Source organism: Cyprinodon tularosa, unplaced genomic scaffold, assembly GCF_016077235.1.
Source record: "Cyprinodon tularosa strain WSP-4 unplaced genomic scaffold, ASM1607723v1 ctg499, whole genome shotgun sequence".
NCBI lineage: Eukaryota > Metazoa > Chordata > Actinopteri > Cyprinodontiformes > Cyprinodontidae > Cyprinodon > Cyprinodon tularosa.
The window spans coordinates 150,291-178,075 of NW_024039228.1; the positions used below are offsets into that span (position 1 = coordinate 150,291).

General features: G+C 39.4%; 1 protein-coding gene across 2 annotated transcripts in view; it reads left to right on the forward strand.

Annotated features, from left to right (window-relative positions):
* The window catches only part of zfyve26 (zinc finger, FYVE domain containing 26), a 34,831-nt gene that overhangs the window by 3,884 nt on the left and 3,162 nt on the right, over positions 1-27,785 (forward strand). The window contains exons 6-36 of one of the 2 annotated variants that reach the window (XM_038302742.1): positions 789-1,125; positions 5,475-5,599; positions 5,720-5,884; positions 8,603-8,691; positions 8,799-8,950; positions 9,046-9,237; positions 9,356-9,961; positions 10,095-10,259; positions 11,133-11,284; positions 11,416-11,659; positions 11,749-12,012; positions 12,127-12,246; positions 12,907-13,077; positions 13,173-13,406; positions 13,487-13,592; positions 14,550-15,406; positions 15,952-16,148; positions 16,252-16,356; positions 16,468-16,590; positions 18,576-18,752; positions 19,772-20,021; positions 20,120-20,218; positions 20,294-20,481; positions 20,740-20,876; positions 22,419-22,447; positions 22,600-22,736; positions 23,287-23,507; positions 25,327-25,474; positions 25,573-25,790; positions 26,177-26,393; positions 26,469-26,666. In XM_038302742.1, coding sequence (XP_038158670.1) covers positions 789-1,125; positions 5,475-5,599; positions 5,720-5,884; positions 8,603-8,691; positions 8,799-8,950; positions 9,046-9,237; positions 9,356-9,961; positions 10,095-10,259; positions 11,133-11,284; positions 11,416-11,659; positions 11,749-12,012; positions 12,127-12,246; positions 12,907-13,077; positions 13,173-13,406; positions 13,487-13,592; positions 14,550-15,406; positions 15,952-16,148; positions 16,252-16,356; positions 16,468-16,590; positions 18,576-18,752; positions 19,772-20,021; positions 20,120-20,218; positions 20,294-20,481; positions 20,740-20,876; positions 22,419-22,447; positions 22,600-22,736; positions 23,287-23,507; positions 25,327-25,474; positions 25,573-25,790; positions 26,177-26,393; positions 26,469-26,666 — 6,423 coding nt within the window. The remainder of the gene's footprint in view (positions 1-788; positions 1,126-5,474; positions 5,600-5,719; positions 5,885-8,602; positions 8,692-8,798; positions 8,951-9,045; positions 9,238-9,355; positions 9,962-10,094; positions 10,260-11,132; positions 11,285-11,415; positions 11,660-11,748; positions 12,013-12,126; positions 12,247-12,906; positions 13,078-13,172; positions 13,407-13,486; positions 13,593-14,549; positions 15,407-15,951; positions 16,149-16,251; positions 16,357-16,467; positions 16,591-18,575; positions 18,753-19,771; positions 20,022-20,119; positions 20,219-20,293; positions 20,482-20,739; positions 20,877-22,418; positions 22,448-22,599; positions 22,737-23,286; positions 23,508-25,326; positions 25,475-25,572; positions 25,791-26,176; positions 26,394-26,468; positions 26,667-27,785) is intronic. The other variant, XM_038302744.1, reaches the window with a different exon arrangement.

The window sequence follows — 27,785 nt, forward strand, 5'->3', positions numbered from 1 at the left end:
TTTTGAGGAGTAGAGTTTGCCTTTTAGTGCTAAAATAGTATAAAGAAGATATTAGGTGTTTGTTACAGTTTTCGCTCAAACGATCACCTGATGTTAAACGTGATTATTCTTAAATCTCAAATATTACATTGTAGGACAGGCGTCCTTTAAATGTTGGGTTACAGGATTCACGCCCTTCAGAGAATAGCCCCAAACTTCAGGGTAGTTAATACGATAGATTAACAGATAGCTGGATTTTCAGCCGCTCTTTGTTTTTGTTTTTTTCTGGATGCTCTTTCTGATGAAACAGGGATCCAAACCTGGATCTTCTGTGTCTCAGATGCATACTTAGCCTGTTACTTTGCAGAGGGAAGCTCATAAACCAACAGTAGTTCATGACTTTTGAGTGAAAGAAGAAAAGATGTGTTAGTCCACAACCATTCGCCAAATAAAACATGGACCATGTATTATTATTAAGCTTCCCTTTAATCTAAAATGGGTATTAGTACAATAGTTTAAATAAAGCAAACTGATAAGATATATGGGGGTTCATGTTTTCCTTTTAGTATGAGATGCTAAAAAAGAGAGGCTCTCATGGGTGAAAAAAAGGGACTAAAACTGAAAGCATTTCATTCTTATTTTAGAATAGTTCATAACTATTTAGTCTAGTCTTAGTCTCTTTTTAATAATGTTATTCTGTTCTTTTAGTCAAACCCTTTTCTCAAATCGGCCCAGTTTGTCATCTGTGAACTGTCACCCACAGTGAATTTCTCCACTGTGAGCTCAATGAAGTCCATCTTATCTTACAGGATCCATCGAGCACTGAAGGCCAAACACTGCAGCATAAATTTATAAAATACTTGATGGGGAAGCTTGGAAAACCAGAGAGGAGAGCAGAGAATGTGGAGCAGTGGGTGGAGGAGGTTTACTCCGTCCTGGCTCTCATACCATGCTCCAATAAAGGTGATCCACACCTGGAGGCGCTGTGCGAGGCGCTGTGGTCGGCCAGAGGAGGTCCGCTGAAAGAAGAGAGGATCCTCAGCTGCTTGCTTCGACCTCGCTGTGACACTCTGGTCTCAGTGTACTGCTCCACCGCCGTGAGGCTGCAGAGAGACCGCCTTCTGAGAAATGCACCGGACACACAGGGTAGGATTTCAGAACTTTAACATTTTTTATTAAGAAGCATTATTTAGCAAATAAAGGGTAATAAAGCCAAATAACTCTAAATTAATAGTCTGGCATCATGGTCTATAAACAGTTTAACTCAATAAATAATAAATTATCTACATTCCCATTCCCATAATCAGCCTTGTTTTTTTTTATTGAGCCTTTACTTCAGCTTATTGTTTCCTTTTCCTGCTAATTTTTTGCTAAGTAATGGCACAATCATGTTTAAAAGGACTTGATTAAATTAGACTCGCAGGATATTCTATAACTCAATCAGGAGCTCAAATTTTTATGATTACCATAGTTCACTCAAGTCCCATGATCTTTGGTCAGGCAATATAAATTTTTTCCTTGTTTGTAAAAAAGACATTTTAATTGAATTCCATTTGAAAATAAATTATATTGAAACACAGCTATGACTAAATCCAGTGGAGTCGTTCTAATAAAGTTTCTGGTGGGGAGCTGAGACTGGTCCACTTTCTATCCTTATTCCTCTGGATCTGAGTGCAGCCTTCAATACGATTCCCCTGTAACAGTAGGGGTGCCTCAGGGCTCTGTCCTGTGACCCATACTTTTTATCATCTATCTTCCTTCAATTGGCAGTATCTTTCCAAATTAAATATCAATTTTTGTAGTTCTTCTTAAAAGTCAAATTCCTTCCTAACCCCCTGCTTATCTGAATTAAAAATTATGCTTTGCCTCCAACTTTTTCAAGAGCCGTAGTAACAACACTGCAATCTATTTATCTCCCCATAGCGAAGGTAATAACTAAGGTGCAAAAGCTGTTGGATTCAGTTCACATGAAAATCAAATCTTTCCTAAATGTTTTTTTTAATGGACAAATTAAATTGAAAATGCTCTGTTTGATCATTAGAGGCATTCTGTATTTGTTTAAAGACATTACTGGGAAGATGAATAAAATAAATCTGTTATGCAATAAAAGGCTGTGGCAACACAGTTTGTAAAATACCTATGTTAGTTTAAAATGTCCAAAAAAGTCTGCAGAGTGGGCGGAAATAAACATTTTTGATATGTGCCTGTGTTGCTTCAAATAACTACACGTTACCTCGAATAAATGTTTCGAAAACTGCAACCATAACATTTTATAATGTGCTGATTCCTGATTAATAGTCGCACATATGAAGTTGACATTAAGTCTTCACGTATATACAACTTTTTCGTGTTCTTTCCCCATAAAACCATAAACATTTGTGTTTTTATTAGTATTTTATCCAATAGAACCAGAAAAAGTAGTGCTTACTTTTGAAATGGGAAGAAAAGGAGAGAAGTTTCCAAACTTTTTTTTACAAATAAAAATCATAGTCTTGTGTGGTCATGCATTCAGCCAACTTTACTCTGAGACCCACATTCAGACCCTGCTTTGAATTTTATTGTTCCATGACTTTGGCTGGTGCGATCAATGCCGATCCTTTCTCACTGTGTCGCATATATATATATATAAAGGAAAAACGCAAGTTTTGTTTTTACACGTTCAGTTCTGAATGTGTTGCCACACTTTGCATTGCAGACAGGGACTTGATTTACAAGCCACTTATTTTAGGTCTGGACTTAGAAAACAGCTGCATCATAGCTATTAGTCAGAATATGTGATTTAGTCATTCCTCCACTTGAGTTTTCAAGTCACTTATTTTGAGCAACCAGATTCAAGAAAACCCCACATAACTCTATAAATCAGTTCCCTTTCTGATGTTTTTGTGTGGTTAAGTAAGCTAAGGAAGACTTGATTGCATAAAAAGTAATAAAAAAACAACTATTTTTGCCAACGATGAACACAAAACCCTGATCACTTTGCAAATCATTCCACATTTTCCTGTTAAAGAAAAAAAAGTAGACGCAATTTGCAAAGTCAAATGTGTTGAAATGATGCTAATGATTTTGTACAAACAGAATAAAGAAAATAAATACAAATGGTATCTTGAAGCATGAGGATTTACACAAAGGTACAAAGGATAAGAAAAAATAAGAAACTTTACAGAATAAATTTATAAGTGCTGAACAGTTAAGAAAGAAAAAACCCAGACCATAGTAATTCCCCTTCTATGCATTATCAGCATAGTAGGGGAATTACAAAAATGAAATCTATACATGAATATTTGGTATACAAAAATTATAAACCCTAAATCGTAGCTAAAACACAAACACAAAAAAAGCACAGTGTTGATGAAGCCTGACTGTTTTTATGTTAATAAGATAAAAGATAATTATTGCTTTAAAATAGGTTGCCATTCATAGCGTTGGGGGAAGAAATGTTGACTTAATCTTTTTCCCCTTTTCTAATTACACTTCTGCTTCTTCAGCCTCACAGCTTTACCACATTTCGACTGCTGTCAGTAAAACTGATGGCTGCAGCTGTCTTTTGTTTCTTCTCTTTTCTAATTTGGTGGGGGGGTTGTCTGCTGCTTAACCACATATTTGAGCAGAATAAACAAAGTCAGACAGCACAATACAAACGGATTCAATAGCCTTAGATTTTTGTCTGTTATGCTTTCATTACAATTTTCAGTTGTTATTTAGCAAAAAGAAACAAACTTGTGATTCTTTTTTCAATCTAAATTGTTATTTTATTTTGAGGGAGTCGTGTTTGGCCCCATGGTTTATTGTGTTTGTGGCCTTAAACGCTCTCTTCTCCAGAATTCTCTGTGGCAGGACTTCAATGTGGTGTGGAAAAGTGCTTACCTCTAGCTCGCATGCGTGGATCTGCACGCCAGCTGCAACTCACTCTACTAGAGATGTCAAACTCAGTTTAAGAATATTACTGCTACTTAAAGGCCTGGGGTGTGAAAAAAATATTTTTAAATGTAACTTGAAGAAAAATATAGTTTCTCTGCAATTTCTTTTTACTTTTTTTTTTTGCTATTATATTACAAATGCAATCCATCCCTATAATAGATCAGCAAAAGATGGAATTTCCAGGTGAAAGAAAAACTAAACCAAATTTTTGTATATTCAGCTGCCCTGAGTGTCTTAAAGAAAGTAACTATTTGCATTTATAGAACTGATCCACTTCAAATTAGCTGTGATTAACCTTCCTTTTCCTGCTCAGTCAAAGCATCTTCACAGCATGAGACTGCCACCACCATGTCTCACAGCTAAGATTGCATTTTCAGGGATTTGTGCAGTGTTCCTTTACTGCAATTGTGTTTGTGATATAGTTGCCATCTGCTCTGAATGTCTTTGGATCATCTTAATATTTGATTTTTCAGTACTGTAATAATTTTGATCGTTTTTCAGAACCTGTCTATTGAGTCCCTGGTTCTTTAAGCTGTTTTTTGTTTTGTTTAGTAATGCATCTTAGAGACCCCCTGGAGTTAAGTACATATTAATTCAGTTTATTTGTTTTGAGCCAGTTCAAAACTAACAAGTCCAAGTATATACTCTCTTCAAAATAATCAAACAGAGAGATTCAAAGTTGTCTTAATTTTAATTTGATTCACTCAAGTGCATTAAAGATGGTTAGTGTTGATGGGAAGATATGTGCTGCAAAATAATCCAGATAGAAACCATATTAAAGGGACCAAAACACTTCTGGCTTTGGTAGAAGCTCATTTTCCTGCTAGATTGCTACCCTGAAAATACACCCAGAGAGTTTTTTTTAATCAAAAAAATTGGTTAAATGCTGTTGCTATGTACAGTTTAGTGATAAGACATACCTTTTCTCAATGGTGCTACTTTTAAATAGCAGTCAAGGATTTTGTTTGTGTTTTCATTTTTTTGTTTTTACCATATCTACCGGTCCTAATGGTAAAAGTGGGATCCATTTCGTGGAGACAGAGGAAGAGCATTAGATTTCCTCTCATGCGGCCAGCTCTTTGTTTCTGCAGAGAAATCATTTATTTGTTTGCATAAACATTACCTGAGTTCAGAGGCTCATGAAATGTGCAGATCGATACGACTGCTCTACGTATGCATGGAAGAAAACGCTTCCTGTTCTTGGGTGTCTCAAAGTTTACAGGACATCTACTGGAAAGCATTTTTATGTGGTGGAGCCATTTTAGATAGAAAATCTGCTGAATTTATTTGAAAGATAAACCTTATTTGCATCTGGGCTCAGAGAAAACAAAAGATGGGTTGATTTAAGTACCATAAAGTGAATGTGGGCCAGTGAAGTTTCTTCAGTGTAAAGTTTTGATCTTTATTCGATCAAATCAAAAATGTTTGCTTTGGTTCATATGTAAAAGTGTTATCATTACAGAAAATGAAACGTATGTAATCGCAATGGAAGCATGGCATGTTTTCTTTTTTTTTTTTTCTAAAAAGAAAAAAGATACATATAATTATTTTTATTTTTTTCTATCCCCCTTTTTTAGTGGACCTACCAGAAGCTGAGAAGCTTGCCCTCAGTCTGTGTTGCTATAACGACCGTCGTTCTGCTTGGAGGACCATCTTTTTTGAGTGCCTTAGTAGTGGGAAGCATTTTCTCGAGCAGGTTTTGGTGAGTTTACTCCTGAAAAAAGAAATCTACAGCCAGATTTGTTTTTTTTTACCAGCTTCATCATGATTAAGTTGAAAAATACAATCCGGTGTCATAATATCAGACCGTTGTGATCTGTAGGTCAGTGGACTGGACCTGATGAAACATGAAGATTTTAGTGGATTGAAAGTTTTACTGCAGCTGGAGTTTCGGCCGCTGTCTCGCCTGCTGCTGCTGCTGGGATGGACGCAGTGTCGCAGCCTCAACTCTGCTCAGACCTTTGTTAACATCCTCCACAAAGAGCAGGTTTGTTCACACTGCTACTAATACTGAATAAATACTAAATAAATTTCTATACTTTTTTTTTTTGTAATAGGGCAACCTTTACTTTTTTCTTATAACCTGGTCTCTTTTATGTATAAACACAGAATCAGATTTTATTCCTACTACTGCTACATGTTGCATTAGTAGGAATATTTTTTTACTTTGTTTCATAAAATAATAAAATCACAAATTATAGAAGTAAAAGTTATAGTAGCAGCAAATAAATAATAGCCTAATAAATGTAATTTCACATTCAGCTGTTTATAAAGATGAACCGGCTTAGTGTCATGTACCGTAAATACAATTATGTATAGAATTACCTATTAATTTATCCAATATGAGAATAATTATGAACACTGAGCTAAAACTTAGAGCAGAGAGGTTTTAAGCGGCTGCCCTATAAGAATAAAAAAGTTTAAAGTTTTTTTTTCTGAATTGGGGAAACATATCCTGTCTGTGCGGATCATAGAAAACCCGTCTGATCAAAGCAAAAAAGCAAAACGTCCCATTGAGCATCGAGCTACGTTGCCAACAGGTGCATCTTCACCTGTGTGCATGTCTCATGGCAGGGAGGTCCCAAACCTATAGCGTATGCTACCAAGACTCATACATGGGGTGAGTTTAAATTTATGGGCTGCGTCTTCCAAGAGTTTTGGCTGTGAATTCAAACAGGTCTAGCATTCTGTGTCTTTCTCTGCGGTACGCTCTGTCACTTAATATCCGTGAGAGTTGACACACAAAGCGGGAAAAGAATGAATACCGAACTTTTCAAAACTGTTTTCTTTTTAATTTTTCTTTTTTTTTATTGTAAAGTGAACAAAGACTACTACACTCATGTGAATACAGAGTGGAATAAAGGTGACAACCACTGGGAGAATGAACAAATAAAAGCAAATGTAATGATATTAACCTTAGTCAGTGAAATAACCTGCTCCTGTCATTTTGCACATCTCTGATGTTGCTATTTTCAAAAATCCATTACTGTAAAAATGTCCATAGCTGCATATTGGTTATTTTTTCTCCAGGTGCACAGTTTTTATATTGTTAAAAACTATTTTCAGTATAGTATTTTATTGTTTATCTTTTTAACTCTTCACTATTACTGTATGTTTTTCTTATACATTTTTCTAAGGTCCACATCTGTGGGGTGGAAAGATAACTGAATCTAAACAATGTATTTATAAAAAAATATATCTGCAAAATCTCTATTTTCAACAAGAAAAAATTCTTAGTTAAGCAAATTGTGCAAAATAGCAAAACATTTTAAAAACTTTAAAAATTAAAATATCTGATTTATAGGCCCCACACTACAGATCTATTAGAATCTGTCCTTAAATTACAGCCAATCCCATGTACACAGTAACAGATTACTGTAAATCAAATATTACCTGCCACATATCTGACACAATAACCATTAAAACACCTATTTTTATTAATTTCAGATGGAACTATTCACTTAACTATTCATACTTCTATCATATTAAACTGAACTTCCAATATTCACCACTGTTTGGCGGCAAGTACCTTTTTCCTTTGATCAAGGAGCAGCCGACTTGCTTGGTCTCGATGAATCCTGGAATAAACAAGGATAGAAAGGATACATCGGACCCATCCTTCAAATCGGCCAAAAAGCTGGAAGCATTTGTAGGCCGCATAACAAGGAATCTTGAAATCTTACCAGACCTCGGCGCAGAGCTATGACGTAATCGGCCTCTGAATCTGACCCTCAGAGGACACATCCCATAAATTCAAACGCAGACATGATTTGGGCCACAACATATTCTCCTTCATGTTTTATTAATTCTTTGTGCACCTTTAGTGGTCTTTAATGGGCTTTACAAGGACATTTTGAGCAACCATCATGAAAGGTCACTATTTGATTGAACAAAATCATCCAAATAAACTCAGCTTATAAATGAAGTAATTATTGGACTGATTTGATAGCATTTTCTTTTGGAGCATTTTGGATTAAAGAGCAGATTGTTTAGCAGAACAGCTTATTTTCTTTATTAAAATGCTGGCAACTTGCATGTGTCCAGTATTCAGCAGACTGATATATTCACTCCTAAAGAGGAGGTACTATAAGAGCCCAAAATTGAATAAATAAAAGGAATGTGTATGCACTTAATTTCTTCTCTTTTTTTATATTAAATATATTATGGCAACAAGCTAAATATAGGAACCAAATCAATGGATTGTATATGTTGATAACAGTGCAGAGGTGGCCTTGCTGTTTGCTTTTATACTGCTGGGCCAGCAGGGGGCAGGCGTATGCTGAAGGCAGCTGCATGATGACATGAGGCTGCACTTTTAGATGCACAAAAATAATCCCGAAATACAGAAATGCTGAAGCCAAAATCTAATTCTAGTGCCAAGGTGCAATCATAAACGGTGGGGAGTCTTTCAACATGTGTAGAACAAAATATTGATGACATTTTCAATTGTCATAATTTTTAGGATGAAAATTGGGGATTATCTTTAGATAGTCCTTAAAAGTGTTGACTGTTAGGTGGCGTTTTACAACATTACATCATAAGTGAGATGATTGGAGCTGCTTTAGCCAGCTGACCAGAAGTGCATAAAAACAAGTTGCTTAACTAGCTTCCAATACAAACTAGGTTCTAAGAACATTGATATTTTCATTTTGGCTGAATTGCTTTGAGAGTCTTTTGTTTATTCTTTAACTTCTAATTTCTTCAGGGTTCAGCCAATGACTCGGTTCTTCAGCATTTCTGTAATCTGTTGTCATCTCAACTTGGGGTTCTAGAGTGGTGCAAGATCAACAATCCGTAAGAACACTTTTCCTTTTCTTTTTTTTTTTGGTCAGTGTTTCAAAGACAATTTTTTTTTTTTTTTTTTTTACATTCTTAGTTTAAGTCTGGGTCTGTGTGTGCAGGGGGGTATCCATGGAAGCGCTGCAAGCACAACTACAGACTCTGGACAATCATTCAGCTCTTTATATTCTGCACTCCTTGACTCCTTTGGCTGAGTATGAAGAGCACAGGATACTAGATCTACTACAGCAACTGCCAAATTCACCCGAAACAGGTTAATAGTGTGCATTTTCCCAGTTAGTCCCTTGAAAATCTCATGGTGTGAAATATTAAAGCTTTCCTTTGGTTCCTTGTTTTGATTTCTTTCAGAAAACGCGGTCAGTCAAAGTTCTGGTGTGCAGAGGAACATTGTTTTGTTTCAGGGATTCTGTGCCATGAAGTATGCAATCTATGCTCTGTGTGTGAACTTCCATAAATACTCCAATTGTGCCGAGTGTGAGTCTAAGCAGCATCACCAAGGAGCTGAAACGGACACAAACAGAACTTCAGCTTCCTCAGAAGGTAGGAGCTGTAGATTGATCACAGTTTTGGAAATAGAAATTCTCGTTGCTGGTTTCAGATCCATTTGAAACACGATCATCTGTGATATCACTTAAAGATGTCGGTTTCTCTTTCCCAGGTTGCCATTATATGTTTCAGCACTATTTATCAGAGTGTCAGTTGTACCTGGAGACTGTGCCTGCCATGTTCCGCCTGGAGCTCCTGGAGAATATCTTCTCCCTTCTCTTTCTATCCACCTCTGACTTTGTCCAACACTTACAAAAAGACTCCAGCTCCAACCCAAACACGGGTCATGAGACTCAATCCGAAAGCTTGTCGAGACCAACAGAAACAAATGCGGAGGCGAGAAAATCCAGCTCAGATGAGGCTGAAAGCAGCAGCCAGGAAAGCCCTAAGCCTCGTCTTTGTTTAGCAGCAGCTCATGGTGGACACTTGGACCTAAGCCACTGCCTTCATGGCTGCAGAGGGTTTCTGGTAGATGTCACTGCCATGGAGGGTTTTTTAAAGCTGCTAAAAGAAGGATTGGAGGGCATGTGTGTGGTGGGTCAGCAGAAAGGACAGGAAGAGGGAAGAGCGCTGCCTCGGGAGGCTGAGGCAGTGGCGAGTCTGGGCTGTTCTGTAACGGCCGAGACGTTTGGAGCCCGCCTGCAGAGGTTATCTAAACGCACCGCAGAGGCCCAGTGGAGGCTGCAAATCATCACCAGCAACCAGACCACTACAGATGGTGAGAAATAATCAGCTGTATTTTCCATGGGAATCACAAAGTGGTTTATGTTCAACATCCAACTGTGTCCATGTGCCTAAGAGCTCACAGTTTAAACTAATTGTGGATTAATTAATGGTTGCTATTCTTGCAGGTTCAGAAAGTCCCATTCAGATGTCAACATATAGTTCTACTGCTGCTACTCTGGGATGCAGCAAAAGGTCAAGTGTGAGGAAGAGGAGGAAACCGGCGAGGCAACCTGCCGAGAGGCAAACTTCTGCAGAGAAACATAACGGAGAAGTTAGCACAAGTGCATCAGGTGACTGAGAACAAATATTTTAGATCCCAATGAATTACCAGAACCAAAGATTCAGGGAATTAAACTTTAAGTGACCAAAAATAGATTTCTTTAGTTAGCATTTAGAAATGCTCCATTAAAATCCAGTTTAAAACCCTTTTGAAGTGATGGGGAGATGGATTAAGCTGAGGAAATAACAGCTAAAGTGTTAGACCAGTTAACAATGGAGCAGATATAGAGGTCCTCGTTCCATTGATAGGACTGTTGGTGGTTGGGTTTGTAGTGGCAGTATGGGGCTGTTTTCTTTAGCAGGGACATGGAAGCTTGTTAGAGTGGAGAATAAAGTCCCAAAGGAAAAGCTGCAGATCACTTTAGCGTGATAGGAGTTCAGGACAGCAACCTAAAAAACAGAAAGGTTAAATTAAAGCATCCTCTCTTATGAGAATGGCCCAGTAAAATAAGCTTGACACCATAATTCAACCAAGAAGTTCTGCAAAGTTGTCTCAGAAACATGTCAGAAGTTAGGAAGGTGTAGTTACACTTGAAGCTGGTTCTAAAAAGTATTGATTCAAGGAGATGGGATTTCTGCGAATCAGAAAAACATTTTTTTTAATCCACTTCACACTGACGCACATCTGTGAATTGGTGTGACATAAAATCCAACTAAATATCTAAATACATTAAGAGAGTCTTAAACAGTTTATGAAGCACTTTACAAGTAAGTCCAGCTAAATTTGCTTGCAGCATGTCATTTTCTTTTTGTACAAGACCTAAAAATGTATTACATTTAAATGTTAATTGAATGTGCTATATTTCATTAATAAATCCTATTTTTCTGTGTTTTTGGAGGCTGCTTGTAAAAATGGGTAATAGCTTTTCATCTTTATGTACCAGATGGTGGTGGGGTGCCCCTGGCAGGGTGTGCGGAGCTGGAGCTTTGTCCGTGTGGAGGTTCTCACAGCTGGTTGGTTCCTGCCATGTTGTCTCCTCCAGAATCTCTGCTGATTTCCTGCATCCGTCGGGGAAACTTCATGCAGGCACATCAGGTCTCTAGTCATCTGTGAAACAATTAATTGCAGATCTATTTTGCTAAATAGTTTTGTCTCTGCTGCTATAGTAAGGGCCTGATGGCTAATTTCTGGTTTTGCAAATTAGAGCTTTCTTTGATTCTTTCCAGGTGTCTTTAGTTTTTGACCTGGAGGGGGCTACCTGTTGTGGAGAGCTGGCCTTCATGGAGCGCTATAAAGAAGTTCTGGTGGAGTTGGTCCAAGTGGAGCAGAAGATGGAAAGCCAGTCTATGTCTTCCTCATCGTCTTCCTCTGAGGGCTTGGGTTTAGCCGCGGCTCCAGGTGCAGGGAGAAGTCGGCTGGGCAGCAGTGGTCGCTCAACGTTGCAGGCTATCGGTAGTGCCGCCGCAGCAGGTTAGATGTTTATTTGCATTTTTATTTTTATTTTTTTTGCATTTGTCACATTAACTACATTTTAATGCTTTTCTTCTGTTTCCCTTCAGGAGTTGCTTTTTATTCCATCTCAGACATTGCAGACCGCCTCCTCAGCACCCCTGCTCATCCGCTGTCCTGCCTGGAGGAAGGATACTGGATGAGCTTCTGCTCCTCTGACACCTCCACCCTTCTGTACAAACTGCTTGAGGAGCTCAGCCCAGCAGCCATGGCTGCTTTCGACCTAGCTTGTTGCCACTGCCAGCTCTGGAAAACATCTCGGCAGCTTCTGGACACTGCGGAGCGCAGGCTCACCAGCAGCCTTGAAGCGCGGGGTATGAACTTTATTGAATTTGTTTAGTGTGTTATGTAACATAAGAGGTGCATTTATATATAGTTAAAATTGGTGTGTTTTTCTATTATTTAACAATTTTTCTGTGCTTCCCAAGGAGTAAGAACTGACTGTAAAGTGCCTCATTCAGAAGGGATCTGTGGATTTCCAATGGTGTTGCAGCAGATCAACAAGATTCTGAATCATTCAGCCACTCATAAGCCTTCCATCAAAACAGGTGAATAGAGAAACTTAACATTTAATACTGATGCAGTAAGACTCACTAAGTCCTATTTTACATCTGATACCAAAGCATACATCATTCAATATCCATCTAAGCCAGGCTACCACAAAGTCTTATTAGAGTTTCTCTATTAAATCAGTGGCCAGAGCTTTGTAACTTTGAGATGCTACATGTACGGCATGTTTGTACTAATGCTCCAGAATTCAGCTACTACACAAATGTTGCAGCAATGATCAAATTCTAAAATTACTTTTAGAATTTTTTTAAATTTTTATTGGTATGCTATGCAGGCTCTTTGTCTGCACCATTGAATATTTGATCTTCCAAGAGGCAGAATATTTGAATTGGTTCCTGCCTGACATCAATTCCTATGGATTCACCTAATAATTATTAGTGTATTTGGATGCAGTTGTAAAACATTATATTTCATATCTGCACAAGTACAGTTGATTCTTAAGAAATAAGAAACTAAGTAAAATTAAGATGACACATCAAAGGAACATTAAAAGGAAAGGATCCATTAAAAAAATTGAAAATATCAAGGTTCCTTTTTTTATATAATTAGATCCATTCAGCTGATTTCAGAACTCAAATAGAAATCTGTGTGAAAAGATCTTTATTAATAATGTGTTGGTTGGTCTGTTTTGCTTGCAGAGTCAGTCGGGGAGGACCAGGTGTTTTCCTTCCCATTTGGTTGCTGCATTCAGGAAGTGCTGCTCTCCTGCCACCCAACACTGAGTGAGGAGAGCATTGCGGCCCGACTTAGTCTAACCCAACGTCTGGAGAACCCGCTACAAATTCTGAGCGCTGCTGTCGATCCGACTGGTTTGTTTCCATCAATTGAACACATTGTTTTTATTAATGCCAGGTTAGATCGACCTATTCCTGTTCTGTGTCTGACTGTATGCGTTATTCAACAGAGGGCAGCGTGGACAGCAGTATTTTGACACTGCTGGTTGAACAGGCGAGTCTGAAGCAGTCGGAGCTGGATGCTAACCCTGTTCGTTCCAGCATGAAGCAGCTCCTTCGTTCTCTGGACCAGCTTTGCCCCTTTGAGCCAGAAGGAGCCCTTGAAAGGCCAGATTATGTTCGCAGTTTCCTCGACTACATCAACACACTGGCCTCTGTGTTGGTGCGAAGCCTCTCTTCAGAAGGTACCATTATCTGTCTCTTCCTTCTGCCAGCTGGATCAGTTGTTTGTTTTTTATTATCTCTGCTTATTGTCCTTCCTTAGACCAAAGAAGTCAAGTGAAGCTTGGGAACCCCCTCCTGGTTTTGCGCCAAACTCCGTTTCAACTTGTCTCCCACCTTCTGTTTGACAGACAGGTCTCTCCTGACAGGTACACATATTAAATCTTGTTCTGGTATTTTAGCTGAACTTAAATCCCACCAATCAGAGCAATCAGTAAGGCCTTTATTTAAAGGGAAAATATGGTTAGAAGTTTCTCTAATTGCTCTTGCAAAATATATAATCTTCAGTCAAACTGAATGGAGAGCATCTGTAATTGTTATACTGTATTTAGCAGCACTCTGCCTTTCTGTCCTTTCTAATTAGGTCTCCAGTAAGTCAGGGGTCTGCAACTTGTGCCTCTGTGGACCCTCTACCATACAAAAAATATTTTATTCATTGTTTTATTAAAGTAATTTTCTTTATTCAGAAAAACAGAACTTTTTTATTTAGGTCTGTAAAACTATCTTGTAAATTCTGAAAAATTTAAAAACATTTGGCATTTCTGGGTAATTTATTACAGATTTTCTGTTCACTACATATGTCTGGTTGTACAAATGAGGTTTTTCAGGAACAAACATATCACACCAATAATGTAGACAAAACTCAAACATAACGCATTTATTCTTATAGAGTTAAAAACTAGAAAATTTGAACTGACTGTTGTTTAATAAAATGGGAACATATGTCTCCTATATCAGATATTTAACTATAAGAAATAGTTGTGTTTTATTTTAAGGTTATGTTATAGTTGCAGCTCTAAACGACATTTATTTACAGTAGCTATGCTCAGGGTGAAATGGCTTTTTGCCGGAGCCTCCCTAACTCCTAATGAAGATCATCCCTTTAGCATAATGCTGTTACTGTGTGTTATGGTAACAGATCTTTTTTTGATACCCTTTTTCATAATTGTTTTTTTTAAGGTATCAGAATAAAGAGGTTAAAATACCAACACAGTAAACATTTTGTGTTAAAATGTGAAACTATTAGGAAGGATGATGTTTTTTAATACTCGCTGCTGTTTTACAGTTGTTTAATTTCATTGTTTCTGTTTCTATTTAATCTCCAGAGTTCTGTCGGTTCTGCAGCAGGAGGGGCTTCGGCTGAGCATCCAGCAGGTCATTGTTCAGAGATGCTGCGAGGCTCTGCCTTTGTGGAGCTCCTGTCCGGCTGCTGAAGGAGACTCTGATCAGGGGAAGAAAGCTGATGTAGCCTTCAGTGTTGACAGTTTATCTGTGCTGCTTCAAACACACGCTCAGGGTTATAGCAACGCGCTGGGAATGACCGAACCTCTGTCTGATGTCAGCTCTGAGTCCGAAGCCTCAGCGGACGACCCCTTCTCTTCCCCAATTAACCTTTCCACATCACCACCATCTCAGTCCTCCATCTCTTCATCCTCCTCAACCTCATCGTCCTCAAACACCTTTCTCCTCACCGCTTCAGCCCTGTCTTTCCTTAAATCTCGCTCTCCTATTCTTGCCGCTCTGGCATGTTTAAGCGCGTGTAAAGGAGAAATGACACGTACAAAATCATCTGGGTTATCTGGATATTTCCGCAGCGGCAAGAAGGAGGTTGTCCTCGACAGTGAGCAGATTTCTCGAGAGGCGGACGGCCTCCTGAGGGAATTTCCGATTCTGAGGGCTTACCTCCAGACTATGGTGGAACCTGTGCTGGGGATCGCATTAGGCGAGGAGGAGGAAGGGCCTGCTGGGCTGGGAGGTGCTATCTGTGGGAAACCGCTCATCGGTCTCCTGCTCTGTGGGCCTCAAGAAGAGGCGACTCAGGCACTGGCTGCCGAGGCCTTTAAAAATGCTCTGGTGTCTAAAAACGTGGAGCGAGCCCTCAGTCTGCTGGAGCTGTACGGGCAGGGAGGCAGCCAGCAGAAGGAGCTCACAGACCACCTACTTGTCTGCGCTGCTTTAGAAGGTGAGGAGTCAAAACATGTAAATAACATGGTTTTAAGGCTTAAAGTGATGGAGATGCTGCATAGTGACTGTGAGAGACCAGGATGATTCACTGTCTTGCTGACGGGGATTTTCAGATTTCCAGTTTGGATTAAAAGTGTTTTAAGTTCATTCTTCCAATTTAAATTTTTATGAATATAAAGCATAAAATGGTCGTAATTGAATCTGCTTCAAAGCTTATGTTTCTACCTTGTAACTCTATTCAAACTCAAAAAGTTAGTTACTTCTATTTCTGGATGTTTTTAATGAAATGCAATGGAGAGAAAAAAATCTTCATCCTGTTTTTGTTCCAGTTGTTTTAGTGATAATCTGTTTTAGTGATATCGCTATTGTTACTTAAAAGGCATCAAACCTGAAGTGGTGTAGTTCTGGTTGCTGTGCAGCATTATAGATTGATTTTATTGACTTGTTAGTAAGAAAGCCCTCAGATTCAAACTGATATATTCCCCAAATGAAATGTTGAAATGTAAATGAGCTCTTTATTTTTATAATTCTATTTGATAACAGAGTCCGAAGGTGTTGGTCAGCTGTTCCGGGTGCAAGACGCTGACCTGCGAGCTCGCGTTGTTCTCCAGGCTCTTGAGCGGTGGCCTCTGTCAGACTGTCTGGAGCTGATTGACTTTTGCCTTAATGACCTAAACACACAAAGCTCTCTGAGAACAGACCTTGAGCTAAGGAGGACAGAATTAGGCATCTACCAATGGGTAAGGCTACTCTGATATGCATTATTTTAAACAGTGATTAAAGCAAAGAACTGTTTCTGCTTTGTTGCCTTTTAAGTCTTATCTTTGTCTTATCCCATCGTAGATGATGACCTTGCGGCCCTCCTTACCTTGGAAAACTTGGCAGGAGCTGAGGACGGAATCCAAAACTAACCCTGAGTCAATGCTGTCGATGATCCTCGAGGCAAAAGTGGGTACAAGGTTTTAATTAGAGAAACAAACACTGCTTAAAACTATACAACTGTAAGGATTTGGCATTTTAAAAATACAGAAATTAACCAGTTTTTTTCTGTTTTTACAGGAATTTTCTCTTTGTAAGCAGTGGATTGAACTCTTTCCCGTCTCTGAGCAGCTGAAGCGGCAGATGCAGGCTGAGCATCTGCTATATCTGCTGGAAATGGAACAGATGGATGAAGCTCTTCAGGTTAGAACCATTACAGTAAACCTCCAACAATCAAACTGGAGTCTCTACATCGGATAAGTTACCAATGCTTGGTAGGATTTGCATATATTATACTTTCAATGTACTGGAAGCTTATTTGTAGGTGACAACTCATCTTGGAAAGAGCAACTGTCTTTAAAAAATCTGCTCCATGGTTAACGTTAACTAAACTAGGCAAAATGACAAAAACTAGTATAAAAAAATGTTTATTAACTAAAATCAAAATGAACAGTAAACCTAGCAAAAAAAACAAACAAAAGCTAACCGAAACTGTTGTAAGAAGAAAGCGATTTGTAATTAACTGAATTTTAAGAGACAACATTCTTAGTTTACGTTTTATCATAATGCATTAAAGGTGCAGTTGGAGATGTTGGAAAAAAGGTTCCAGCAAGTTATATTTTTGAACATACACAACCATGCCTCTCCCTTCAGACCACCCCTCGAAGCCACGTCTTCAAAACACATGAACGTGCATGCTGTCTGCATCGCGTCACTGATCTCAGAACTGGCAGGGAGACAGGCAGCACTGATGATGCAGAGCACTATGATAACTCCTCTGAAACGGTTTATTAACGCCTAAATTTACTTAAACTGGCGGCAAAACATGTTCACTTTTATTATTCTGGTGCCTGTAGTTTGGATTACATACGTGAAAAAAACGCCTTCCAGCCGCAGCGGCAAACCGCAAGGAGGCGTCCGGGCCAGAGGATGCTGTTGAATTGGATTCCTAGTGACAGCGCACCACCTGTGTACATGGGTCTGACAGAAATATTTGAGGGCAGGATGGTAGTCTGGATAAACTGACTGCACTGACGATGTTTTCAGGTGGACTTACTCACTTCAAAATAGATTCAAACTACTTTTTACCCACTGATCACAACAATTATAGCTGCCATTGTTACAGGCAAAGAAAGGATGGGATAGCTCCACCCAACACGCATCAGACCCACTTTTCCACCGCGTAGCTAGGGGCAGCAAAGATGCGTCAGCCGTGAGTCAGAATTAAACTTGTACAAGCATAAAAAAATGAAGCAGCATGCATGTTTTTGCTGCTCTTGCTGCTTTTAATTGTGGATAGGGTGACCAGACGTCCTCTTTTTCCTGGACATGTCCTACTTTTCATACCTCAAAAATGTCCTGGGGGAATTTCAAAATCATCCGGGATTTTAGTCGACTACAGTGCAACAGAACCGAGCCGTAAGCTCCGTGGCTGGTCGGGGTAGGGGACGGAGCGACCAAACCTGACCTGGTAACAGTAGCCCGGACACCAGCGGCCCCGTGCTTCCCTCCTCCTGCCTTGCTGGGGTCTAATTTGTGGTTTCTGTTCTAGTCTTTTTGTTGTTGTACCACATTATATTAGCATTTGGCAGCTACAGCAGTAAGGTCATTTGTGTTGCTGAAGAGGTCGGTCCTTATCTGAGATAAGTTTAAATATTGTTTTCATATTACATAAAAAAAGAGTAAAAAACTAACCTGAAACTAAGCTTTGTCAAAGAAGAAAACTAAACTATCTGGCAAATGCTATAAACAAATCAAACCAGCAGTCAAAACTGAATAACAGTAAAAACCAATGAAAATTTCAAAACAATTTAAACATTGATCGTCTTCACTTTGTTTAGAAAGTAGAATCCTTGGGTTATACATACAAACTTTCCCAAAGGACTGACCTAATGAGACAATTTCATACAGCATTGGTGGTTTCTAAAAATGAGTTTAGAATATTCTTTCTCCAGGAAATAGATTTTTTTTACCAACTGAACTGATTTGGACTTTCTAAAGAAGGCCTACACAAAGTCCTGATCTGAACCCTGCTTTAACTAAACCAAAGGTTTCTTAGAAGTTCCAAAATTGAGCCTGCATGTATAAATTTTACCCCATGTGGATTAAAGGTCTATTCCCGATAAATTCCACCCTGGAAAAAAAAAAAAAGAACAAATGATTACTATGTCTCTAATTTGTCCCTTTAGCTACTTGAAGGCATCCCAGATGTTGCGGTGGGCCTCGATGTTTGTGAGCACGCCCTGGATCGGCGTCCTGGATTGGCCGCTTGCCACTTCCTGGCTGACTACCTTACTCTTCATTTCCAGAGACAGGTGTCTCCAGCGCGTCGTCGGCATATCCATGCCCTTCACCTGGGCTCTAAGGTTGGTCGGTTTCTTGACCTTTCAGAAATGATCCATTCAATAAAAAACATATCTGGTAAACATGTAAAAGATGACATGAAAGTTAAATTTAACGCTAAAAGTTAAGAAAAAATCAGAATTAGGTTTGGTTTTATTTAACCAGTGTAACATTTATTTTCAGAACAGATATTAGCTGTTTTTAACTAAATCATTGGCGGCCATTTTGGTGAGATTTAGCCATGGCTTTTGGAGCCACTAATCTGCTTAGTTTTAAATCGCCTGGTGATTCAAACAGATCCTGAATTCATGCACATCTCACATCTCATGCCTTTAGGAGAGAATCAGGCCCACAGCATCACACATCCTCTGTTCTTAACACTCGACATGAGGGTTTGTAACTGAAAACTGGACACAGTTCCAGTTAAGGTCCGAATAGAGTTCGGTGAGGTCAATGGCAAATGTTGGCTTGTTGAGGAAATGTAAGGGTTGCCATGGAGGTGTTTTTTTATTTTTTATTTTTTTGTTGACATCCTCTACATTCTGCTCACTGTGCGTGAGTTACAGGATAAAATCTCCGTCCAGCTTATTTAGCGAGTGGTTAAATAAAACAGATCTATGCGTCATACTTCAAACCAAGTTATTAAAACAAAATGAAGTTTAGTTATTTTAAAGCTTTTGTACATCACCAGTGTGCAGTTCATTTTCCCAGGCCTGTGCATGCATGCCTGTTTGCATATAACACAGGAAACCTAACTGGTTCCTATAATGCACGCGCTCCTGTGAGGTAATTTTCTTTGAAAAACAACACACCCAGTTTACCATGACGAAGGGAGTCATAGCTTTAAGATTACATGTTCCTGAACTCATCTGTTTTTAAAGTTTCACAATTTCAAAGGAAACAAACTGTCCCTATCATGTGTTATCTGCAAGTTTGAAATGTTTGGTTTTCATAGTCTGAATTCTTCTCGATGGCTTATTTCCTGTTCAGCCCTGTTGTTTTCTGTTACGTTTACAATGCATGGATATGTTTCTTCCTCCAGGTACTCCTGACTCTCCCCCCAGCCTCCAGGCAGGAGTATTTCTCCCTGCTTTCAGAACCGCTGCTGATGCTGGAGCAGCTGTTGATGAATCTGAAGGTAGAGTGGGCAGAGGTGGCGGTGAAAACCCTAAAGAGTCTGCTGGTTGGTCAGGAGGCTGGCTTCACCGCAGAAGACATAGATAAGCTTCTAGCAGAATATGCCTCCAAAGCTCTCGACTTCTCATGTGCCCCCAAAGAGAGGTCTCGTTCAGGTTGGGGCTGCAGTTTTTTGTTTTGTTTTTCTAATTAGGGTTAAATCCCAGTCTACACTGCATTTAAGCAACAAAAAACACGTCTTTTTAATTTCCAGACTCTGTGATCAGCCTTCAGGATGCGCTGCTGCAGTGCCCTGCTCAAGAGCTCAGTTCTCAGTCGTTCACCCGAATTGACTCTCCATCTTCTTCCTCAAGTAAGAAAAGCGATCAACTGGTTTCTTTTTGGTCCATGTTCTCTTCAGCTTTACTTCCCTTCTTTTCTATTGCAGACAGCAACCCTACGCACACCCTGTCTGCTAGCGGCTCGGAAAGGGAAAAGGATCGAGGATCATCGGAGCGGCGCCAGCGTTCATCTGCCAAGTTCCAGCCTCCGGACCAGCCCCCGGCCCAGAAGGACTGGGTCCCAGACACCAAGCACGGCACGTGCATGGTCTGCCGGCGGGAGCGGTTCACCATGGTCAGTGGTCAGAACAACAGAACCCAAGAGGAGGAAAATTAATGGATCCAGATTAGCTGCAGATTTTATTTTGGCTGAGAAATAGGAAGTTATCAGTGTTGTCAAATGAATTAAATCCTTTATTTTATTTGGATTAACCAAATAAAAACAAAGGACTTATATCTGATAGAAATATTGGTGTAAATATTCCATATCTTTCTGGCAACTAGAGGAATTCACCTGAATATTTCTGCTGTCTCTGTATCTTTCTGTCTGCAGTTCAACAGACGGCATCACTGCCGGCGATGTGGCCGCCTGGTTTGCAGCACATGCTCAGAGCATAAGATGCTGGTGGATGGATGTCCAGGAGAGGAAGTCAGAGTCTGTGACCAGTGTTACGTCTACTTTCACCCAGCGTGAGTTCCTCTTTATAGATGGCTATTTGAGCTATAATATAGGCAACTAATGAATCAAAAATCTATTTTTTTATCAACTTTATATGCAAAGTGCTTGTCGAGTTCAAGCAATCAGCATATATGCAACATAAACTCACTGATAGGGTTAATAATAATAACCCCGTATTGTCCTAGAAATGAAAACCAAACAAAGCAATTAGCTTTCCTGCAGGAAAGGAGAGATGCCAGACCCACTGAGGAGTCTGTGGTCAACTCTACCAGAACCTCTCTTTCCTGCTGCTTTTATTATCAGACTTCAAAAAGAATAACAGGAGTGGTCAGAAGTTATCAGGAAGAGTCAGAAGTTATCAGTCACCTACGGCAGAATAGCTGGATAATAAAAGGCCCTGAGAGATATATTTGCTCTCCCCATTTAGAACACTTAACCCATTTAGGCCTAAAACGCCTGGAAAAAACACCTTAAAAACCTATGGCCGATTTTAAAAAATACCCCTAAAACCTGAAGTTTTTCTGTAAATTCAGCAACTGTGTCAACGCCTTAATTATTGATATCTCAGCTTCTGTAGCAGATAGAACTCAAAATATATTTTATCTTTGAAATTCTTCCAAAAAAAAAAATGTGAAAAGCAGTAATCAAAAAAAAAAAAAAATTCAACCTTTTATTTTTTCCATATGTGATCATGTCTTCATTGAGAATGTGCAATATAAAACGTTTTCAAAATAAAGAACAAACATTACATAAATAACTATCTGATGATTACTTATTAACAGTATTATTATGCATAATAATGCATATGTCTGTGTTATAAATTGCATACAACCTACCTCCAGATGGCCACAAATCTGTCCCGGGACATATTTTGGGGGAACTGCGTCCTGAAGAGAGGTTTACATACACAGCCCAATAAATGTCTTCATCTCCGTCACAGTCACGGGTGACCACTTTGCCATCTTTGCTCTTGTTGGAGTTTGGTTTGTTTGGTCACTGTACCTATTCGTCTCGGTAACTAGATGCATCCAAAGTTCTTCATTAAAAATATGCTCAAATGCCTGCAGCGGTGTGGCGTCTGCAGGCAAATCAACTTTCACTCCAGGTGTGCGGTTGAAAACACTCCGTGCATTGCGCTGGTAGTTCGATTGGTTCAGCGCGTTCAAAGTCATCATTTCATCTATACCGTCATCAAAGCCGACACACTCCTCAAAATCACTGCCTTCCGACAACTCTTCTCTGTCAAACTCCTCCATGTTTGCTTGAAAAAAACTTCTTTCTTCTTGCTTGACTTATATGCTCTCCCGGCGTCAATGGTAGAATGACGCAACAGCACCCCCGGCTTGAATGGTAGAAATGCGGTAATGCTTTCCCGGCCTAAATGGGTTAAACATTCCCGGCGGGCCAGAGGTCTGTAACTTAAAAAATAAAAATGATAACAGATACATTTTTCTAAGACTCATTAAGATCTCTGACCTCTGATCAGGGCTTCTGTGAGGAACAGGTTTGATCACTTGTAAATCAACATTCTTACTTTTTTTTTTTTTTTGCAGTTCTGAGGATGAATCCGATTCTGCTGAAAGTAAGTTGACCCTCTCTACCTTATATGTTTATTTGATAACCGTTGGTGCTTTTTTGTTGTGTTGGTTTTTCCTCAGGGTAAGTTTTTGAAATGAAAGCGTTCTGTGAAAGCTCACTTACAGAGTTCTGTCTGACTTTTGTGTTTCGATGCAGTTATCGGAAGCCCAGTCGTCTCTCAGGAAGCTCTGGATGGGATGCTGCATCTACCTGAAGTGGTCCACCGACAGTTCAGTCTGAGCACAGACCCCGCTGAGAACCAGCTGCTGCGGACTGGCTTCTACTATGAGCAGGTTCAAATTTGCACAGCTGAGTTTTCCTTGTTCGTCGACATGACTTGAAGAAGTATTCACACCCATTGGGTTCCAAAAACAATCTTTAAAGTTCTTTATCGAGCTTTTAATTGCGTCAGTATTTCCAACCTTTCAAAACAGGCAGATGTTTTCCCCTCCCAAGTCGGTGATTCGTAGAAGCACCTTTCACTGCGATTATTGCTGCAAGTCTTAACATAGGCAGGAATGTTTGCCCTCTCTGCTTTCCACAGCAGCACAGGCTCAGTCAAACTAGTTGAGATGTTTTTTAAAACTGTAAAAAAAAAAAAAATCTCCCAATTATGAAATCCTGATTTGATGTCATAATCAGGCTTGTTTTCCAGGTACCAACAAAATGTTTCCTAACTACCAAAACTGAGAGCTCCAAATGGAAGTACAACTATGTGCATAAAAGTGATTTTTCCATCATTGGTCCCTTTTTGATGATGTGTTTGTCATCTTTAAAGCGTTTAAAGTGTCAGATACTTTGTCAGTTTTTTTAACTCAACGTCTGTTCTGCTTACATCTCCAGGCTCCCAGCGCACACCTCTGTGTGGCCATTTTGTCTCTGCACAGCGACCAAGCTGCCTGCGGCCACCAGCTCATCAACCACTGCCGCTCTCTGTCCCGTAAACTAACCAACCCAGAGGTGGACGCCTGCCTGCTCACTGACATCATGCGGCGGCTACTTTTCAGCGCCAAGTTGATGTTCGTTAAAGTCGGTCAGAGCCACAACCTGGCTTTATGCGACAGGTAGGACCTGATCTTCGCTCACTATTTGAGCCAGTCTACATTTGTTTGGTTGTTTTGTTTCACTCCGATATGAGAGGGAGAATAAAGTTTTAGAAAGTTGTGATGTTATAAGGCAACGCATCAATGTTGGATGCAGAATAAAAGCATTATTATGGAGTTTATGCATTTTTAACATTTGATTTTTATGAGCTGTTGGGTAAGAGGGGAAGAAGAATGTGACTAAAGGTCTGATATGAAGAACTTTCTGAGAAATAACCCAACATCCGATGATTTCCAAAGCTGTTACTCATCGTATGAGCTGGGGGAGTGGCTGCCTAGTGGTTAGGACATAGGGCACTCCTGAGGTTTTGAGTTCAAAACCCACTCCCTCAGACTGCCACTCTGGGTCCCCGAGCAAATGCCCTTAACCCTACACTGCTCCCTGTATGCCGCACAATGGCAGCCCACTGCTCCCCAAGGATATGGGTTAAATGCAGAGAGTAAATTTTGTTGTGCTTTACCTTTGACAGTGTAATGCAAATAAAAACGCTGGAGGAAAAAATGCATACGGGAAGACAACACTTAAAGCTACAGTGTGTAATAATTACAGGGATATACAGTCAGAAATGTAATATATTATACATAACTATGTTATTTATCATCATCTACGAGCTCAGCCTCTTAACCTTAATATTTGCGTTGCCTTAGAATTCGTTATTTATAATTACATAGGAGCGGGTCTCGCAGCCATGGAGGCAGACATCTTTGCGCTACGGCAGCGCAGAGCCAACAAACTGGCGATTGCGAGATCGCCCATTACGCTCGAAAGTAACTACGGCAAGTTGAGAGAGATGAACTGAGACGGTACTGAAATCTATACCCTACACAGACTAATGAAATACTATCTGTAAAATTATCTATGTAAACAAACCTCATCACTTGAGAAGGTAGGTGATGCGGACGTCGTGGAAGACATTTCCTCCCGTAACGCTCGCCGTACTGTTGGGGGGGAGAAGCGGTGGGGGGGAGATGTTCATGTTGCTGCGGTCTGCAGTCTGTACGTTAGATGTCGCTGAAAATTACACACTGTAGCTTTAATGACAGGATGTGATTCGTAAAGTTTTTACTTAATCTTTAGCACTGCCTACTTCACAGCAACCCTAAAGGAAGTGCAGAGCCAGTCAGAGATTTCACACTCCTCTTCATATCAGTTTATGGATTCCTCTAACTCCTTCAGACAGGAATTAAGTGTACATGTTTTTAGTTTAGATTTTATTAAATACAAAATTGTACTTTAATATTTAAGTGCACTTCTGCTTATCTTTCATGTCTTCTACAGAGGAACCACATGTTTTTTTTATAGCCATAAAGATCTATCTAGCTTTTTTTTAATGGATATTTGGACATAAAATCCTCCAAAAGGAAACGAAAGGTCCACAAACTGACCAGACATTTAACTAAAATCATACAGATACACACGGCTGGATTACAGAATCCAAACAACCTGAATGCTTCCTCCTAAATTTCTGAGTTGTTAGATTCATGCTTTCCTGTTTCTTTAATCCTTATATATATATATTGTAGCAGTCACTGATAGGCTCATTGTTGATCCTAAGAGTGATTAGGATCAGTTTATCAAGCTATGTTGATCAGCCATGACAGGATGGACAGCTGGATCATTTTGATCAAATACATTTTTATGTCACTAGAGTTCTATCATCATTCCTGCCTAAAACCAGAAGAGATTATTTCCTAATTATGTGAAATCCTCACCATCACTGTTTGTCTCTTGGTTCTCTGTTTTAATGTTTAGCTTCCTCTTCATTCTTCATGTTTACAGTTACATCAGTAAAGTAGATGTGCTCAAGATTTTGGTGACGGCCAATTACAAATATATTCCCTCTCTGGACGACATCCTGGAGACGGCTGCCGTCACACGTCTGCGCAATCAGCTGCTGGAGGCAGAGCACTACCAGCTAGCCGTGGAGGTCAGGCTTTTTAGGTTATTCACTTTTAGGATAAGTTTTGTGAAAAGGGAAGAGCCTATGTGGTTCTGATGCCTCTGGTTGTTTGGTTACATTGCTAGGTGTCGACGAAGAGCGGCCTGGATCCTGGTGGTGTATGGCAGGCGTGGGCTCTGGCATCTCTGAAGGCTGGGAACCTTTCAGGAGCGAGGGAGAAGTTTGGCCGCTGCCTCAAGGCTCCGGTGGACCAAAACCAGCTCAAACTGGAGCCCCCGTTGCTGCAGGAGGTCGTCCATCACCTTGAGACAACTGGACGGCCCGCCAACGCCAAGGTGAACAGAGAAACCTTTGTATTTTCACCCATCCTCCATTCGTTTGACATGTTTAGACTTCAGGATTTTCCCTATTCTTATTGCTCATTTTAGGTTGATCAATAAAACAGGTTGAACTAGAATCATTGATTGCTTAAAAGAAACACAGTTTACTACTGATATGTGATAAAATACTACTCAGTTCTCAATCAGCTCTGAGCATTTTTCCGCATTGTTGTAGAAATCCGTTTCTGTCTCAATTCAAAACAATCATGAAAAACATAACTTCTGGAAAAGGTTGTCCGACTGTTTTATAAACTCAAAGTTTTGGTTTGAATTTGGTAAACTTGATATTTCAGCTCTTCTTTCTTAAACTGATTTCGATCAAAGTGGAAACCTTTTGTCTCCTTCCTCAGTCTTATGGTGAAGACATTATGGCGTCGCTTCGAGAGCTGGAGGACGCTCTAAACGAGGTAGTTCCTGCAGAGCGACAAGAGGTACCCATTCAGAACAGCTACCTCTTCCAAGAGTGCCTTTATTATTTGAAGACATATGGCCCTCACCTCGCCGTCATCAGCTTCTACATGCGCCATAACTGTGAAACTGAGGCCCTGAATTATCTTCTAGGGAAGGTAAGACTCTTTGTTTATGGATTGTTTTCCATTTCTTCAGTGTTCTATTGTTAAACTATTTGTTTTTACCCTCAGGAGTGTCCTGACGAGGTGTTTCTAGAGGGGGTGCTGCAACCCTGTTTGGAAAGAGGAAACTTCAGCATGCTGCAAGGTATTATGGTAAAACTGGACCCCAGCCTAGACTCGTGCAGCCGCTATCTAATTGCTGCATGCCAGTTCCTGCAGCGGAAAGGATACTATCACTGCTTATACCAGCTGCAGAAGTTCATGACGGTAGGATCTGCTTTGATATATTTTTTTCTTTTTTTTATTGCAGTTATCTATTTTATTTTTTTTTTTTATCATTTACAGAAACATTTGCATACAAATTTAGCCTAAAGTGCTTAAATATATGAAAGCATAACCCCAGAATTAACAAAATCACTTTGGTTGTTGATGCTGTTTAGAGTTTTATATCCCCTGTGGTCAGCTAATTTCATAGAGATGTTTGTATACTAATAGTTTGGGTCATGAATCGACTCTGGTAGCTTTTTTGAGTCATTTTTGGAAGCCCAGTGTTAATGTATTCACGTGTAACAATAGCTTTTTTTTTGATTACGCTAAAAATGCCATTTTAGCTCAGTTAAAAAACTCTAATATTAGCTGAGCAGCACACCTATATCTATGCTTCTTTACGTTTCCTCCTCTCCAACTTATAACTAACTTATCCAGCATCTGCTGCACCAAGTACTAGATTGTCTTGTAGAAACATAATTTCCACCAAAAGCATTGATATTTAGTTATGTTGGACAATTCTTATTTTGAAAAGTCTTCTTAGTAATCTTAGTTTGCAAAAATGAATAACATTCAGTATTTGGATTTGCAAAACTGGTTATTCCACTTCTCAGTAATACTGTACTGTGTCATTGCCATTAGAGAAAATCCTCTTTAAGTGGTATGAAGGCCTTATATAAGGCCTTTACAGCTATTAATAATTGTTGTTTTTTATGAATAAAAGAGATACTTTTTAGTAAATTATCTTTTCATAATTTACAAATAGTTTGACCTGGGAAAAAGCTAAAAAAAAAGAAGCTAAATGTAGTTTTCACAACATTGCGTCTTGGATGGACGGATAGAGTTTGCTAATTAATTTGTTCATTACATTTTCGATAACAGAATTGTATTTAGGTGACGGTAAAATAACACCCCTTTAGCTGTGAATAGACCATATTGAAAGATATTTTTTTTTCTGTGAATGGCACATTTTAGAGTTTGTATAATTCAGTTAGCGTATCAATTTCCCAAATCAGTTTACTGTTTATGTAATAGTTGATTAATAGCTTTTAGCCCTAATTCAAATGTCTACTAAAACCTTCATCCTGTTTTATTAAGTATAATTCATTCAGATAAGAC